Here is an 18218-nt window from a genome sequence, read left to right as displayed (position 1 = left end):
GACCAAGCAACACAAATCTACAGACAGGTAAGAACATGTCGATCGTATTTACATTAGTATTCAAAAATTTCACATCCATTAAGAAGTAAATAATTGTGATACTTGCAAAACATCTACCAATCTCTTGATCATAACCAATTTTAGCAAATAAACAAACAGGAGAAAGGAAAGTACCAGATATCCAAAGCAAATCTCCTTCTGCTGTTTTTCTGTAATAGAAACTCAGATATTAGTAATATTGAAAGAGAGAAAAATATTCTGATAGACACCCACCTTAGAGCCATAACGATCTTAGGAACATTAATTCGACAACTCTACTAAAGAAGCAACAATGAAGGGCTAAAAAACAGAAACAAAGTAGAAAGTTAACATTGTATAATTTGACAAATTTCCTGTTCTTTGAGAATGATCAAACAGAGAAAATCTGTCATAATCACACACCTCGTGCTGCTACTTATTCAACATTAGACATTAGATCATTAGCTTCCTAGGTGAGGGGGGCGCATGCTCACACGAACTTCATGTTCCTCTGGTCCAACTCGGTGCTTAGGAACTATAATCTCAAGCAAAGAGCCAGCCTCATCATAGTATGCTTCCAGCTTCGCATCTTCAGGAATTCGTGTTGGTAATGTTATTTCCCTTACAAACTCACCGGGCGGGCAATGCTCAGGGAACGTGTCGGTCAGTTTAAAAGTCCTATCGTGTCTCTTTACGTATGGCATCCGGGCTGTACTGACACAAAATATCTTCAGTATGCCATTCATCAGATTGTTCCTCCATGAAAGTTTCACACTCTGTTGATCAGCAAAGGACAAGCTCACCATTATCAAGTATCCCTCATCATCTTCATATATCGTCTTTGCAGCAGTCACAGGACCATGAGCATGCCTCATTACTCCTGTAAATTCCTTCAACCATGAGGGCTCAACCTGATGCATCTCCACATCCTGACTTCCCTCAGCATGTGAGTTAGTAGGAAAGCAAAAATCTTCCTCCATTCTATGTGGAAACAAATTCTTCCTGCGCTTGTTGCAGATAGGTGAAAGGTCTACCACATTACTATTAGAATGATGAATCTGGGAAGACAAATTCAAACTTGAGCCATTTAGCAGCTTCTTAGGATGGGGATGTGGAGAGATCTTTGGTTGAGAAAGAGGTTTCTCAAGCTCAAATTCAGGTGTCTGCAGGTTCCTCCATGCCTCAAAGTCACTAGCTTCATCTGGGATTGAGAAATTAAAATCTCTGCCAGTAAGTTCCATCCACTTCTTCCGGTCTAATTCACCAACAACCGTCAAATTGGGCGAGCGAACAACCTCAATTCCATGTACACATTGAGGGTTTGACAGCCCCCGATACTGCTTGCGTTGCATCCTGTGGGATCGAACAAACCCCCTATCAACACTAAATGGGAACTGAGGTTCACCGAGACGGGAATGCCCATTCATATAGCTCCGCAGTTGCATCTTTCCAAGTGCATTCTCTGGCCTCTCTTTGAAAACCCACATGTACATGTTCTCCAAATCATGCTGGACTAGGAATTTATCATGGCGAACATCAGACTTATCAAACCCATTCACCCCCTTGGCATCCCATGTGATTTTCCCCTTGAATTTCTCCGGAAGCACAGGCTTGAAATAGAAGTTAAAGAAAAACCATGCACCCCAAATGCCGTCCCCTCGCTTGGTGCACTTGCGGGCAGAGGAGATCTTAGGGATGTGGATGGTTGTCTCTGCATCATAAATTTGTGACCCAAGGCCAACATCGAAGATGTCACAGGAATCTGAGTTCCAAGATTGGTCAGAAGGTGAGCGCTCAGTCGACAGAGGAAGATTAATGTCAGGTGCACCAGAAAGCACAATCTGATGGCGTTGGATCAAGAGCTCCCGATCAGGGTCATCATGGGACGACAAGGAGGACACTGGACAACCAGACGGGTCCATGGAGAGGTGGGTGGAGGGGTGATGATTCTCAATGGATAAGGTGGTGAGGAGATCTTCTCCCATGCCGCCTTCTACTTCTTTTTTTCTTTCTTTCTTTTCTAAACTGTGAATTCTGCAATCATCTCCACCTCCTCTCGCTGCTATCTGATGGGTGGGTTTCTAATTCCTCCGCAGTCGATGAACGCGTCCCACAGAAGAAACTCACAGATCCATTCCATATATTCCACCGCCGGTTCCTATGACACCGAGAGAATGCAAAGAACTCTCCACCCAGCAAAACGTCACCTGTGGAAACAAAAATGCACAGTCTCCGACAAGCTCAAAGGCCAAAGATATAATTTTTCATAGATAAAAAGCAAAAACAGCGCCGGATCTTAGCTATCGCATGATCTCGAAATCAAACTAAAATCAACACCAGAACACAGAAGCATCAGTAACGACATCAATACGAGATCCAGAAAACCTAGCAATTTATCGCCCCAAAACAAGAGAAACGGATGAACGGGAAGAACAAAAATGCCGGGGGGCTCACCTTCCGGGTCGGAAACTAAACCATCTAGGGTTCCAATTCGAAAAAAATGAAGCCCCTCGTGAGCCTCAAGTCCACCATTGCTCTCGACCGCGGACTCGCGTTGAAGGCGTCAACGAAGCTGGAGAGCGACAACAAATCACAAAGTGAAGAGAAGGGGGAGCGCAGCTGAGGCGCTCTTATCGTCGTCGAGCCACTCCGCCCTCCCCCAGGTGCGACCTGCTAGGCCCGTAGTACTTTCAAAAAGGAAACAAAAAAGAAAAAAAATAAAAGTAGGAGGGGTTATATGCAAAAAAGGCAAGGGGTGTTAAACCCCACCCCAAATCTTTCTTCCTTCCTTTCTCCTTCCTTCGTTTCTTTCTTTCTTTCTTGCTTTCTTTCTCACTGTGAATGTGATAAGGGTTAGGCAGCCGAAAGCGAGGGGAGGGGAGGGGAGGGGTTTGGGTTTCCCGTATCTTCCAGCTGCTGTCTTTTGATCACGAGTGCAGGGAGGCTATCAGGATGCGGTTGGTGGAGGTGGGACCTGCCGAGGGAGGGGAAGGGGGGGATGCATGCCTCGCCTCCTTTGTCGTCTCGTCGGGTTGGTTGGCCGAGTAAATTATGCATTGCATGATATTGATGTTCACTATCAGACAATGCGGCATGGACAGCAAAAAAAAAAAAAATAAAACAGACGTCTCTAACTGTCTCGTCTCCGAGGAGTACTCTTTTCTCAACTCGGAAGAGCCACAAAGAACTGGTCAAACTTAATAGAGGACAGTCCAGTCATCAAAAACCTATTCTATTAGAGAGAAGGTTAAATTTTGCTGGTCGTGGGGCCGACCCCTAGCTGAACATTGATTACAATGAGCAGAATTACAGAAGAGGACAAGGGTTCAAATCTCGACGAAGTTGAGACAAGACAATACTCTTTCATTGTGACCAAATGTAATTTCTCGATTTACTTTCTCACAGATGGTTTTAGAGCCGACCGTATAGGACCGCTAGGGTGGTTAAATTCTGAAACATGCATTTAAGAAAATATCGACACATAATTAAGCATCTCATAAATGCTCTAATTAAATAATGTAATATTGGAATCAATATACACATTAATCAATAGTTAACAATAATAAAATATAATAAAATTTATTTAAACATATAGGAAGATATAGTAGGGAATCGAGTCAAATAGTAGAAGAAGATTTCATATGATTGTCCGTACTTAATGGAATGGAATGGAGACTTGGTTGTTGTTGAATTTAGCATCATCTATGATTGATTTCTACTATCTGCTATCAAGTTTGTTGAAAATATTAATAAGTCAGATGTTTCCGATTTGAGTCTTTTTAAGTTTTATCAAATAGTTAGTATGGAGCGAATTCAAATTCTAAATTTGCTCTATGGTTTTGTCATTTGATATCACAAGTGGTAAATTCTTCATCAAACTTTTGTTACTTACATTTGAAAGTAAACGATTAAGGTGATAGGGAGAGAGTTAGGATCTTTCATGATCTGAAGAGGGCAAGAAAAATTCAAGGTTGAATTGATGAGTCTTACATATATAGAATACAAGTGAAATAGTTAAAATTGAGGAGAGTAACAGATGTTCTATCTGATCGTAAAGTACCTTTAAAATTTAAGGATAAATTTTAAAAAATAATAATTAGACCTACTATATTATATAAAGCTAAATGTTGAATTATGATTTGATCTACATGAACAAAAAATAAGAATCGTAAAGATATGAATATTAAGGTGGATGTGTGAACATATGATGATGGATATGAAAAAAAATAAAAATATTAAAGAGAAAGTTGGGATTGCATCTATTGAAAAAAATTGAAAGACACATTTAAGATGGTACGAACATGTACTTAGATAACCAATGAATATTCCAATTAGATGATATGAAACTATGATAAAATAAGATAAAATCTATTTAAATATAAATAAAAATATAATAGAGGAAAGAGTTCAATAACATAGAATTAATCGATCACATCTCTTAATAATTCAACTTGAGTATTGACCCCTCTTTTAATTAATTCCTTTTTCCTAGTTGCCTTTTCCTAATTCAATTCCAAGCTAATTGTAACAACTAATAGAACTCTACGTGGCCATATATATAGTTGCAAGCTGTGCTAGCTAGATTGAGACTTGATCCTTATTTCTTTCAATTATTGAATATGTAAAGTATCAAGATCTAACCCTAACCCTAACCCTAACTCCAAAAAAGGATAAAATAGTTCCAATGCGCTTGCACATCCTACGTAGATAGAGATCACCATCCCACGGCAAGATCAGTGGAATATATCAATTGGCATATTGAATTTCTTCGTGCATAATTTCAATAAAATATGTGCATGCATGTGCATCGCTTTTTTTTTTCTTCTTTTTTTTTTTTCTTTTCCCTTTTTTCCTATTATAATTAACTATTAGCATATTTAAAAAAATATTCATATTTTCTCTCGTAATTAGCATATTATAAAATAAAAAATAAAGGAGGGATCTAATTAATTAGAGCTGCTTTAATTAGTCAAAGTAGGATCGGACAAGGTATCTTTTTGGATAAAAATTTGATAAATCTTTTTAAAAAATAAATACACTTTTTTGACAATATATATAAATAAAAAAATGTGCGTAAAGTTAAAATGCATTATTAGCTTTTATAAGCAGAGCAATATGCAACTGATAAAGTAGTTGTCAGATATGAATTGGTTTGCTCGACTTTATTTGTATATAATGTCCATTGAATATGTGAATGATTGGCGTGAATAATTGGCTTTCTTTTCAACCTATAGACACTCTTTATAGGGCAAGTTAAAGAAAGAGTAAAGAGGTTGAATTATTGGATAAATAAAAGCAAAGCAAAGGACAAAATGCGCAAACGTGCAATGATCACCATGTGTACATTTGCCGAAGCTTCGCCGCGTTTTCGTGGGGACAACACGCAGTGCTGAATGAGCACTACACTAGTTTAGTAGTATGCACCATCTCCCTAGAGGTCAAGGAGCAAATAGTTATCCTAGGACATAACTGAATTGATTACAACGTAACAGAGTTGCAGAAGAGGACAAAGATTCAAATCCTGACGAAATCAGACAATACCCTCCTGGTCATGACCAACTGCATTTACCTCCTCACAGATGATTGTGAGACCGACCGTATGAAACCGCTAAGGTAACAGATTTTACCTTTTTACAAAAGAGAAAAAGAGCAAATAGTCAAATTGAACTTAAAATAAATTAAGTCATCACAATAACTCTTAATTCAAACTTATTTAATTATTTAAAAATTTTACAATTTTAAATTGAAGAATTTCTGACACTTGATAATTCAAACTTGTTTGTTTGTTCATTTTAAATTTTTTTTATTTATTTACTACACTGATAAAAATTTTATTTATGCTACATTTTTTATTTGTTCTTTCACAAAAAAATCTCTCCGCCAATACAAGTCACAAAGAAGTATCAAACCATATTGAATCTATCATATACAATCTTACCAATCAATGCACATAAATCTTCTACATGATAAAAGAATACAAATAATAATACCTTAAACTTGCCTCATGGACATTCAAGGATCATCATCAACTTGGATAGTCTTTCTGCTTTAATCATGCACATGCTGCTGTTACATACCATCGGATTTCCTCAAAAATAAACTTGACATTAAAAAAAAAAAATCTTGACATATCCACTGACAGAGTTCGGAATCCTTATTTAAACGATCAAAATGTTACTAAACCGAGCGAAAACTGATAATTTTCCATGAAGCTGATAGCTGGGACTTACAAAATCTGGTAGAGAAGAACAAAACTGTGGTGTCTAATAGATGGCTTAATCCTCCAACATCAAATAAATAGAGTTAGTGGATTTGGTGGCAATTTAGAAAAAAGGAGTAGGAACGGTAGGCACAAACAAACAGCTCATTTGGAGTTAAGTGGGATATCGAATTCACTGTCAGGCCTGTTGTTTATATGCAGTTGTTGTGTCTCTCCTTTCTTTTGATGGACCTACCCAAGCGCAAGCGGCGATTCACAAGAGCATCCAGCAACGAATCTAATGCGTCCGCTATTGCCCCTGCCTGTTTATCCAATTCATACATACCAAAGCTAGGAAGAAGGTGCAATTCATCCAGAATCCCTGCACCAGCAGCAGCAGTACAGGTTCTATCCCATGCTGGTTGGGGGCTGTTAAATCAATTCCAGCTATGACTTATGCAAAGAGATAGGTTTGCAAGCTAAGACCAGAGTACAGCTGCGATCGTTACCGTAGCTTATGCATGACAGAAGCACCAAGGTTTGACAGAGAAATACAAGGCAGATGTTCATCTCCCCGTGTCGATATCCATCTCTCCTACAAAGGACTACAATTAGTGATCTAAAAACTTCAAAAGAGAATGTTCATTGGAAGAGACTCATAGATGCCTATTGCAGTTATCCAACATTACTGGGAGGATACACAATCCATTACCTAATTAATAATGAGTCTAATGAACAAAAAAATACCAAAGAATTACTCCAAAAATTATTCTAAATTTTGCTTTGATAATTTCACATTGCTAAGCATGCTTCATTAATCAAGTAGAAACATCCATTGTATTGTATAATTCGAGTCCTAAAACTACAAAATACCAAACAATCAACCAAAATATATAGCTAACACAAACCCTCCAGGAAAATATCATCAAATTAAAGAAACATTAGGTGAAATTCTATAAGTAGAATATGTTTCAGACGATAAAATAGGTATGGTCATAGTCCTCCACACTGGCCGTTATTTGCAAGGAGATCAAAACTAATAATGCTGGTCACTTAAATAATGTTTTCCAACAAAGAAAATAGTAACCTCTAATGTCTTGTGCAAAAAAACAGCCCACTGAGATTAATGACAGGTTTATCACACGAATGGCTCATAATCCATCATCCAAATTTCAGTTAGGTTTTTAAGTTTCATTAGTTTGATTTGTCTAACATATTTTCAGACCAATTGTGTTAATTTTCTTAATGGCAAGTGAAAGGTTGTAAACGTGAAAGCTGACCAAACTTCCTCATCTGACACCTGCTGGTTTTGACTGGGACTATTTAGCCAAACAAGAACGCCCATTTGCTTGCCACATCAGCTGCCCTTTACTACTAAGCATACAAAAACGATGGATACAACAGATAATTCTACAATTCCAGTTATACACACATATATATATTTATATGCATATGATTAACCCATTAATCATTCACAGAAAACAGAAAAGATAGATCAGAAGTACCTTTAAGCGTCTGTACATTGCCGCTGAATTGCTCCAGGTACCATCAATCAGAACAAAATTTAATGGCTTTTCAAAAACATCCTGATAATTAAAATTAATTCAAATTACTTGGTCCTATAAAGAATTTTACAACTACACGAGAGAAGTCAACACAAGCTATGACTAGAGAACCTATATAAAAAATTAGTTTAAATGGCTTTGTATAGGACGAGAATTTAAAAGGAGATTATATCAAATTTGCAATAGTATGATGACTTTGATAGAATAAAGAAGGACATCATATCACACTAGTAAAATCATCCACCCATGTCCAAACTATTTAGAGTTTGGCTGTATGGACCATATTCCTCCATTAAATTCTACACAAACCATCTGATTTAATATTTATATTCAGATCAATTAAACTATCTTTGATTACATAAATTCAATTAATTGATTCAATTCGAATTGATTCAATTTGTCTAACAATCAAAATACATTGATCGACTTTGAGAACATCCACACCATCTTACAGAGTGACTGCCAAATAGTAGAATCTTTTTTTATTTTTTCCCCTATTAATTTAGTACATTCATCTTAGCATACTATGTCTATTGCATTATTTTTTTAGTAAATTTTAATTTCTATTTTTCCAACACTTGACTTATAAAATATGACAATTTGTACCAAAATCTTACAAGAGTGTTACATCTAGCCTAAGAGGCAAACCACGATCCCTTAAGCACATTTCTCTTCATTTCAACCCCTTGTTATATCTTTATTTCCTTAGGAAAATATATCCAATACACTAATTCAATGGAATTTTATGTTTATCCCTCATATATTTCCTTCTCTTGATCCTTTTTCCCTTACTAATGCAACACATTTCATGTATTCAGTTTTACTTATAGTTAACTTGAAATGTTAAGTTTCTGAAAATTGCAAACAATCATTGAAATTCTTGCTACATTTCTACCCAGATTCTGCTGCACAGTATAAAAATAGGGAAGTCTATTAATATATAAAGTAAATGCATAAATTTATTGAAACGCTTACAAGTTTTTTCAAATTTATCCAAGTTTCAAATATATTCTATTCTTTTTAAAGTGTGTTAAAATCTACTCCGTTGTTATTCCATACATCCTATGTTAAAAATATGATATCTGTGGCATTTGCCATGTTAGCAAAGTTCACACATTCACACATGAATCTCAATGTGAATGGCAGCATGGAGAGAGGAAGAAGAAAAAGATGATGGCTCCATCTTGGCATCCACATATGCGCTTTGCTGATCTGGCAAAACAACGCATGTGCGTGTCACACCATGAAAGTTCAAATAAATTACAATTTAATACACCTTAAAAGACAGGATAGATTTAACAATTTTAAAGATAAATTTGAAAACGCCTGCAAACATTTGAACAGATTTATAGATTAACCCTAAACTATATAAAGATTAGATGACAAGAATCTAAAAGAAGAAATACAAATGAATACCATTTTTCCATCGTGTAGATTGGTGAATTGATCATCAGAGAAGGCATCCTTAACTGAGCTTGGGGATTCATTGCGATTAGGATAGAGGAACCAGGTCTTATTCTTCCCTGGCATGAAAAAAAATCCAACCGAGAAAAAATTCACTTGATTAAAGTAGACAAGAATTGGTCACAAAATTGGTGCAAGAAAATAATTATAAGCCAAATGAATGAAACCGTTGATATCTTCAAAGTCAGATGGTATAGACTTTCTGTTTGTCAAATGGACTGAGTATCCATAAAAATAGGTCAAGTAGCTAGCGCTGAGAACAGCTGTGCACTTTTTAAAAAAGTATTATAAGAAGCCAAATAAGTATATGTAAGTAGATTGCATATTCTACATGAGGTAATACATTATATGTGATGAATATACAGATTAGGTGGTCCAATATGTAACCTAAGCAGGCCATATTGCAGGTAGGTCTATTGTTGAGTCTATAGATGAGTCCAAATCAAATTAAATAAATGAAATAATCAAACAAAAGATGGTTTGATCAAAATAGTCTCCAGACATCATATACTGAAAAATAAAGGAAACCAAAATTCCAGTCATAAACCAAAATTCCGATACAGCTCAAGATTTTAAATCATGATGTTCATTATAAAATTTTGGTTTAAAATTTTCTTTTAAGTTTACAATTTTAATAGATTATCTAGCATGTAACTTTCAATATTTTCTTGAGCACATTGTTGTGTTCTTCTATCAATGTAATTAATATTTAAGCATATTTTAGTTTAGACTATGCAATGGTATGTGCTTGCATAAGCATATGAACATTGGAGATGGTTATGTACTCGTTTTACTATATTTTGAAAATCATAAGTGAAAGCAAGAGCATAGTAGGTGATGCTAAAAATGATCATAAATTAGAATGATGTCGAAAGCACAATAAATAAAATTTTCAAAATGAAATTGCCGATAAGAAAAGCTTATGGACCTCAAGGGCACCAATATCCATCAACTAGTTTTTGAAACAACCACACAAAAAATAATTCAACAAGAAAAAATAGTTAGCAATTGCCTTGTACTTGAGTTAATATAATTTTTCAGCCAATTATGTTTTCATTAGGAGAAACTGAAAATCTAAAACCTGAATCTCTAAAAGCATTCCACATGATGTCTTCATGTTCATGGATGCCAAAAAGACACAAAGCTGCCGAATGAATTCCGAATGTTTGCCATAACAATTTTCCAGTATTATTTTGACGCAAGAAATCCTGTGCAGATGAGACTTAATGATGAAATTCCAAGAGAATGAAAATAGCACAAAAGAAGGAAAGCAATGGATTTAATATTGAAGTAAAGACCTTTGGATGCATATAGATCCAAAATTTAATGCCCCGCCATAATGAGCATTTAATCAGCTTAGAGCACATGCAATCTTCCACAGCTAGCCAACACTGAAAAATTAAGATATTCAAGGAATGAAAAAGTAAGCACGAATGCATAATCAGCCAAACCAGCAGAAATGGTGAAAATATATCACTACCTTTTCCGCAAGGAAATTCATCAGCTAGCAAAATTAGCAGTTTAGCCAAAAAAAACTACAAGAAATCATGAAGCAAGCTAATAATAACAAATAACTTAGCAATTAGAATAAAGAAGTTTTAATGAAAATGAAGATAAACAGACTGAATGATACTCAATAAAGTCCAATTGAAGCGGCGAGAATTTAAGACATAAAGGAACAATTTGTTTGACTAATTAATTCAATAAAATTTTAAGAATTAATAAGATATCTAAAAGATAAGAAAAAAATATTTTAGTACCTATACAATAATAAAGGCGATATATGACAACTAAATTGATGAATGATACTAATTGTGAGAGAGTTATTGAGAGGAGAATAAGAGAGGAAAATAAGAGATGAGACAACATTTCTATAAAAATTGATTACATATCTAGAAGATCTTATTAAATTAATATGACAACTAATAAAAAAATATATAGTGAAAAGAAACAAGATTTGCATATGATTTTTATTGGTTTAGAAAATAAACAAATGATAATGCCCCTAGACAACTAGACAATTGCTATGGTGGGATAAGAAGAAAGAATATATATCTAGCCATAATATTAATATAACAAAAATCATTTACAATAGTGTTGTTACAAGTGTTAGAAATATTAAAAAATGATTCCTTATGTAAGTTCTTCAACCTTCTCAATGTTCCTGAGCAAACCACTTTGGAAATGAATATTGGCACATCAACACATTTATGATTCCTTAGAAAGACGTTTATACCTTGAAACTATTTACATGTGCCATGGGATTTCTACTCTCATCATAAGCATACATAACAAGAATTTTAAAATTCTTTGGAATCTACTCCTCTTAAATTGCTAGACTAAATGGGAATTTAACCTCAGTATTCATTTTACTCTCATCATAAGCATACACAACGAGAATTTTAAAATTCTCTAGAATCTACTCCTCTCAAGCTACTAAACTAAACAGGTTTTTTACCTCAATATTTCTCTTGTGCATTCTTGTTAAGGATGATAATGGCAGTTCAGATACGAATCAAACCTTAGAGGAGAGAGGTAAATAGCCAATACCTATAAATAAAAATTTCTTTCAAGATAAGGACAATTAAACATTAGTATTTGCATGGGGTGCTCGTGCGTGTCCTATTGTTCATATCAAGTGTAAAGGCAAAGAAATGTAAATAATAACAATAAGAATAATGCTACACAATTGGTTTAACATTGATCAAAGACCCATTCGTACTCCATGACTTATGACTACTCCAATGAGTCATCCCCCTAAAATCCCTGTAAAGATTCTAATAATAATCATCTTTTTACAAGAGGTAATGGAACAAACCTCTTGCAATCTATTTCAGGACCAAAATGTTTATAACTGATCTCTTCTCCTTTCAAATATAAAAGATGATATATAAACTAAGTAAAAAATTGCCAAGAGTTTCAGTTAATACCTTCAAACTTGTCCAAACCCTTGGAGACCTTTAAGCAATGTATCCACTTGAAAGAAGTTACAAGATCTAGACTATGGAACCATACCAACTCAAAGCTCTCGAAGAACTTATATAGAGCCAACCCAACGACTCTAATTTGTCCACCTCTAATAATTAACTGGATCAGCCTCTAGTCGATTGATCGCCTCCAATCAATTGATCAGGCAAAAGTAGTCATTCTATAGCCAACGGTGAGTTAGGCAGTCTAGTAGAAACCCATCAAGTTAATTGGTCAAGCTTTTAGTCGACTGAAACTACTCAATTGGATCTAGTTCTAGTTGACCTGATCCACTTCTAGAGTTCCAGTCAACCGATCAAATTCCTTAACTGAAACCCAAACAAAAACATAAACATATAAACCTTCGCATTCAGTTAACTCTTGAGCCAACTAAACACTCCAATCGATTGAGGCTCATTTCTAAACAAGTGAGGCTTATCTCCAGTTGATTGGATCTGCTTGGAGATGGCAACTTCACTAGGCTTACATGTAAACCTTCACAAAACTATATGATCGAGGGTAACCACCGACTACAACCCAAACTTATTCTATCCCTACCTAGCTAATCATCAATCAACGATGTTTACCAAAGATTCAAACATGACATTAAATTTCACTTGTAATCTCTAATGACTCTCTTGCCTCTAAGTCTGCAACCTTGTTCATGTTTTACATCACTCTAAAGTTCACCTCACGTTCGGGCCCTCAATCCATCAAATGCACCAAACCTTCTAAGCTTACTCCACGTGTCATCATTAATTGCCACCTATGAAATCCACCTCCTATCATGCTTCCCTAAGGTTCACCTTGCAATAAATTTCAAGTCCCTCAAATGCTCCAATCATCCTTATGCTTCACTGATCACCTCCAGTAACACCTCATTATAGGTCGTCAAGGCATCAAACCAACAATCTCTCCATGCTCCTTCTCCTAGAGTCCACCTCGCCTAGAATTATTAGTTTGTTGGATGCTCTAAGTCATCCTTCTCCGATCACTTTCAAGCCCACTTCAATACTTTCAAGTCCACCTCATTACAAACTTTTGAATCATCAAGCACAAACTATTGAACTTGACTACGTCAAGTCAACCATCACAGCAACTCAACCACATCAAATCACAAGCCCTACAAACTCCATATGCACTCGGACAAGACCTTACACACATCGATACCATGCTAACTTAGCCTTTTTTTCAAATGTATCAAAACAATCTAGTTGAACCTGGATACTTAAGAGCATCGTTGCACCAACAATTCTAACATAACTAGTTGGTCTGTAGACCACCTCTATATTACCTTCCTTTGCTCAACTTTTTAAAAAAAATTTACTCTTCTTCATTGCTACTTCTCTCGAAGCTTCTGTAGTAAGATCGGTCTCCACTTCCAGCTCTACTCTATCTTTTCTCTCTCCTACCATATTAGTTACTTCACAAAGTTCTCTTTTTCCTTCTATGAACTTTACAAAATTGAAGGAGCATAGCCACTACATCCTTGATATTACCTGTAGCTACTAATTCATAACCTCCCGTGTATCTTTATCCATGAAAACCTGCTCTAAGATCATCCTAGATACCAATATGTCAAATGCAAATAATTGCTTCCTTAGCAACAAGGAGAATGTTGTGCCTCCTTGTCCCAGCTATTCTACTGAAGCATCGAGATCCCCTCATTGATTAGGCACTCATGGGTTAGACCAACATATTTTGACGTTGATACTACAATGCTTTCCTTCATGCCTCCATGGCCAGCACCTTGACATAGATGGCACCGATCTAATGTTATTAAATCTCACTTAAATACAGGGTGTGTACTTAATGTATGCATGCTTAAATGCAAGTTTGGTGCTAAAAGAGTATTAAGTCTTCTAGTACTGTCAAAGTAAGTGTTAGCTTGCCCAAAGTGAGTGCAGCTCAGTCAAAGGTCCAATTGAGCTAAAGAGGATTCAAGTCAGCTAAGTGGTCTATAAGGCAAGTGTGAGTGTGGGAAGTGTAAAGGGGAGACAAGTATTCACCTTCAAATTGTCCTTGACTTAATTGATATCCTTTCCTAAGGAGATGTAGGACATCCTCTGCGTCCCTAGGTTGCCCTTTTATAGACCTAAAAGGTAGTGATTAGCAAATGTGAGACCTAGACATAGCTAGGCACGCATCCTGATTTTATAACTGCCTGTTTTGTTGCATGTAAAGTTAGAATTGCACAGCATTTTCCAAATGAATTAACAAGGTATTAGTTCCAACCAATAGTTTTTGTACCATCTATTACACATCCTATGTTAACCATATTAGTGGGTAATGATACCTATATCAACATGTTGAGAATGAGCAGACTAATTCTGAAATTTTATAATCAACTATTACAATTCGGTCCCATTTTAATCCATGTAATTGTTTATTTTCACAAGTACATAAGTCCATTTTTTCATTATCCAAGCTAAAAGAAAGTAATGCAAAGGTTAGACAACAAAAAGATTAAAGGATTAAGAGGTTAGAATCAGAAAAGAGAACCTGAGCAGCCAAACAATACAAAACATCTCAACCTCTATTATAAATGACATAGATGTTTTCGGAAACGAAACAAAATACCTTCTGGCATAGATGTTGTCGATTTCCTAGTAAACGACATGCTATTTGCCTTGCGGAAAAGTACTGCAGCTTCTTTTCGGAATCACAGAGAGATTTATAAACTTCCTTAAGTTTTTTATCCTCCAGATCCTTGAAATAGCCCTACAAATATCCACTCAACATGTAAAATGACGAAGTTCATGGTCCATTAAATAGAGCCAAATTGCACTAATCATAATTTGAAAGAAATAAGTAAAAAAGGAATTGATCATATTCATTCACAATTTATTAGATCTCATATAATTTGTCTAAGACCTCTCATGTTCAGAATATCACCATACGCACAAAAAAATATACAAGAGCAGTATCATGAGTGAAAAGAGAGAAAAATCTGTCAAAGGTAGGCAAATCCTTTTCTGAACTTCTCAAAGTAAAAAGAATAGTTGGAGTTGAGAATGAATACTTGGGTCATTATCCAAAACTAATCATTGGTTCAGAGCTAGAGATAAGATAGAATGGGGGAATGCAATCAGAATAAAAGAGAATTTTCGATCTATTTTATTGGTAATCTCATGACAAAACTCCAACATTTCAGAAAATTGGTCCTCAATTTTAGACCTACAATTCCAACTTGCTCACCTGTAGCTTCCCACCAGAGCCACCAAAGTTCACATGAGCTTCAGAGTCTTGTGCAAGGGCTTTAATGTCTTCAATCACCTCTGCAACCTTGGTGGGAATCGGAGAGGAGGTGCCCCATTGCTGCCATTCCTCTACACTAACAGGCATCAAGCTGCCCAACTCTCTATCTCCGTTCTCTTTGGCCACTGCATCCATGGTAGTAGACAGAAAGCTCACACTAGTTGTCCTGATTGATTTTAGGGATGGTTGCAAAAAGGAAGTTACAGAAGCTGCAATCCGATAGGCCAGATAACACCCCCATGATGGCATAGTCTGTTCTTAGCTATTGGAAGTCAGGCACCTGCAGGAAAATTAATCATTTCAAGCTCACAAGACAATTCAAATTGGTTTCTCATGACATTTAACGTAGCAAAAAATCTAACATCATTTGAGTTCCTTAAGCTGGAAACATCACTACAAGCACTGGCTTCAAATTCATTTCTGGCAGATTCTATCTCCATCTCTCTCCATTTCCTGCAACAAATGTTGCGCACAAAATTACTGGTTGAGAAAGCATCTGATAACCAAAAAGAGGCAACAAATCTTCAAAAAGATATGATTAATAAAATTAAAATCCAAATCCAAATAGTACAACAAAACAATGCCGAAGAAAATTGCAAATTCAAAAATACATATTATCATTAAATAATTTCAAGTTGCGAACAAATCAAGCAAAATTTTTCCCAAAAATTAAGAGCTAGATTTAACAATCATACATTAGATACAAATATCATTACAGACAACAGAAAAGGGTGGGCAAGACATGGTTTAATGATCAAACATTCAGACGCTCGGCGACAACCACTGGAGACAGCATGTAGTAGAGGCAGTGAGCTGTGGCAGCAAGGATAAGGTTATGGTTAGGGAGGGACAATTGCAGAAGGAAGCAATAGGGAGTAGCAAGTAAGCGAGAACTGGGAGCCTTGAGCAGGTATACAATGCACAAGAGGCAGGTAAGGATAAGCAGGTCTACAGGAGGATGCAGATGAGGGTTTCAATGGTGGACGAGAGCGAAGGTGGGATGGAATCACTAGAGACATTGCAAAAATAAGCTCCACTAGTGCATATCCTTCTGTTATGTGTTAGAATTGAATTTATATTTCTGTTTGCATAACTCTAATATTCTTCGAGCTTTGTAATTTATACAAGAGTAGTCGAGTGTGTAGGCTTTCGACTATTCATACACCCTTCTAACCACACCACTAATTCTACAGAACATGGTCGACAATCTTTACATTGATCACTTGCAAGGTGTTATTAGGGCACAGAAGGAGAGATAGAAGGAGAACATCACACTAACGACCTTCTTCTTGGATGAAGATTCCTTGATGATGATAGTCGGCGATCTTCACATTGATTGTTGTTGGGTGTTAAAGAATAGGGAGAGACATGAATGATCTGCAAGAATGCAATCCTTGCTCCTCAATGAAAACAAATAAAAGAAGTTTAAATTTTTTTTAAAAAAACATGTTACTTTAAAATTCATGTAAGATATCGTCCTATGATTCATGTGTGAATGATGTTGGAGCCCCTAAGACAGTTGCTCATAAAGGTGCACCTATACATAAATTTGTTTCATTCTTATCATTCAATATTTTTGCATATATAAAAGTTTAAAATTGCTACATGTCAACAATAGAGTTTAAGCTTTCCTTTCTTATTTTTGTTAAGTATTTTTTTAAAGATTTAAGTATAAACTTGTACTTTTACCATATGAATATTTTATAGAAAATTAAAATTTTACTCACTAATCAAATGGTTAGATTAGTTTGTACAATTATTTTTCTGTAGACTTAAATTTAATTTATCTTATGATTGCACTTTTTTTATTGTGTTAACTATTTTATAATATTATATATTAGTTCTCTATAAATTTAAATTTAGATTTTGTTGTGAACATCATTAGTTTTTTATATTGTTGAATATTGTATAAAATGATAAATCTTTTGATTGACTGAATTTAAATTTAAGCTTACATTTTATGGACTTGATTATTTATTATTTTATAAAATTATTTTTTTTCTTACTAATTAAACCAGATTGAGAGATTTTCTTTTGATGAATCAGATTAGCCAATAGCCTATTATATAAGTAGTTGGGGAAAAAATAGATTTGTTCTGATAAAAAAATAAAAAAGGGTCATTATTTTAATTTTGAGTGATTGCCTTAAAAATGTCCCTTTTTCACTATTGCCCTACTAAGGCCTCCTCTTTCATTATTGTCCTCCTAAATTTCCTACTACCCAAAATACCGTTAACATATTCTATGAATATTCCTTGACGACCAAAGATCACTGGAGCACTGTCACTGATCATTGGAGCTTTGTCGGTGGTCAACTGAAGTAATGCCGGCAACCAAGCAAATGCATTATATACAAATATAGTAAATGAAACGACTTGCCTCCTCACCATCCGACTGTAACCACCTTGATATAGTTGAAATTAACCACATCGTCGATATGTTTCAAGAATCTCTACAGATCATATACTTGATTCCTCCTAAGTCAGTACACTCAAGCAACATATGACATTTCCCATGTTGAAGATCAACATCCGTAGTTTCCAAGCTATTACAATTCCTTTCCACTGTTCTTCCTCTCTTTGACAATTCTACTTACAAATGTAGCAGGCCAATGAATACCCTTTTTCAATACATGAATTCATCCTAGAGTTCAATACAATCTTTATGAACAGAAGAGTGAGATATAGGATCTTACCAAAATCAAACGACGAAAACCTTAATCCACCCTTCAAGCCGTCAACATCAAA

The 18218-nt window shown here is 35.4% G+C and overlaps 2 protein-coding genes across 2 annotated transcripts; both read right to left on the bottom strand.

Moving 5' to 3' along the window:
- Positions 1 to 102: 102 nt before the first annotated feature.
- Positions 103 to 2667, bottom strand: LOC141826660 (uncharacterized). The gene is made up of 2 exons (XM_074713930.1): positions 2473 to 2667; positions 103 to 2225 (listed from the first exon to the last, which is right to left on the bottom strand). Exon 2 carries the CDS (start codon positions 2001 to 2003, stop codon positions 480 to 482), a length of 1524 nt encoding a protein of 507 aa, XP_074570031.1. The 5' UTR covers positions 2004 to 2225; positions 2473 to 2667; the 3' UTR covers positions 103 to 479.
- A 3370-nt stretch (positions 2668 to 6037) lies between these two features.
- On the bottom strand, positions 6038 to 17956 carry LOC141827998 (uncharacterized). Its single transcript, XM_074715346.1, has 10 exons — positions 17876 to 17956; positions 15834 to 15924; positions 15412 to 15751; positions 14794 to 14934; positions 10545 to 10637; positions 10328 to 10454; positions 9199 to 9305; positions 7723 to 7803; positions 6727 to 6812; positions 6038 to 6646 (listed from the first exon to the last, which is right to left on the bottom strand). The coding sequence occupies exons 3-10, from the start codon at positions 15718 to 15720 to the stop codon at positions 6430 to 6432; spliced, it is 1161 nt and encodes a 386-aa protein (XP_074571447.1). The 5' UTR covers positions 15721 to 15751; positions 15834 to 15924; positions 17876 to 17956; the 3' UTR covers positions 6038 to 6429.
- Between the last annotated feature and the right edge of the window lie 262 nt (positions 17957 to 18218).

This window comes from Curcuma longa, chromosome 4 (assembly GCF_044706935.1).
Source record: "Curcuma longa cultivar G26 ecotype Majalengka, Jawa Barat chromosome 4, ITB_CL_G26_1.1, whole genome shotgun sequence".
NCBI lineage: Eukaryota > Viridiplantae > Streptophyta > Magnoliopsida > Zingiberales > Zingiberaceae > Curcuma > Curcuma longa.
The sequence above is the reverse complement of the archived record's forward strand: the minus strand, read 5'-3'. Positions and strand labels throughout refer to the sequence as shown.

Bases quoted from the DNA above. Each gene is read 5' to 3' on its own strand.
- LOC141826660 (XM_074713930.1), bottom strand. From the start codon at position 2,003: ATGGGAGAAGATCTCCTCACCACCTTATCCATTGAGAATCATCACCCC.
- LOC141827998 (XM_074715346.1), bottom strand. From the start codon at position 15,720: ATGCCATCATGGGGGTGTTATCTGGCCTATCGGATTGCAGCTTCTGTA. The intron at 7,804-9,198 runs GTATTCATTTGT...TTTAATTATCAG, and splicing joins ATCTACACGATGGAAAAATG to GATGTTTTTGAAAAGCCATT. The intron at 6,813-7,722 runs GTACTTCTGATC...AGTCCTTTGTAG, and splicing joins CAATGTACAGACGCTTAAAG to GAGAGATGGATATCGACACG.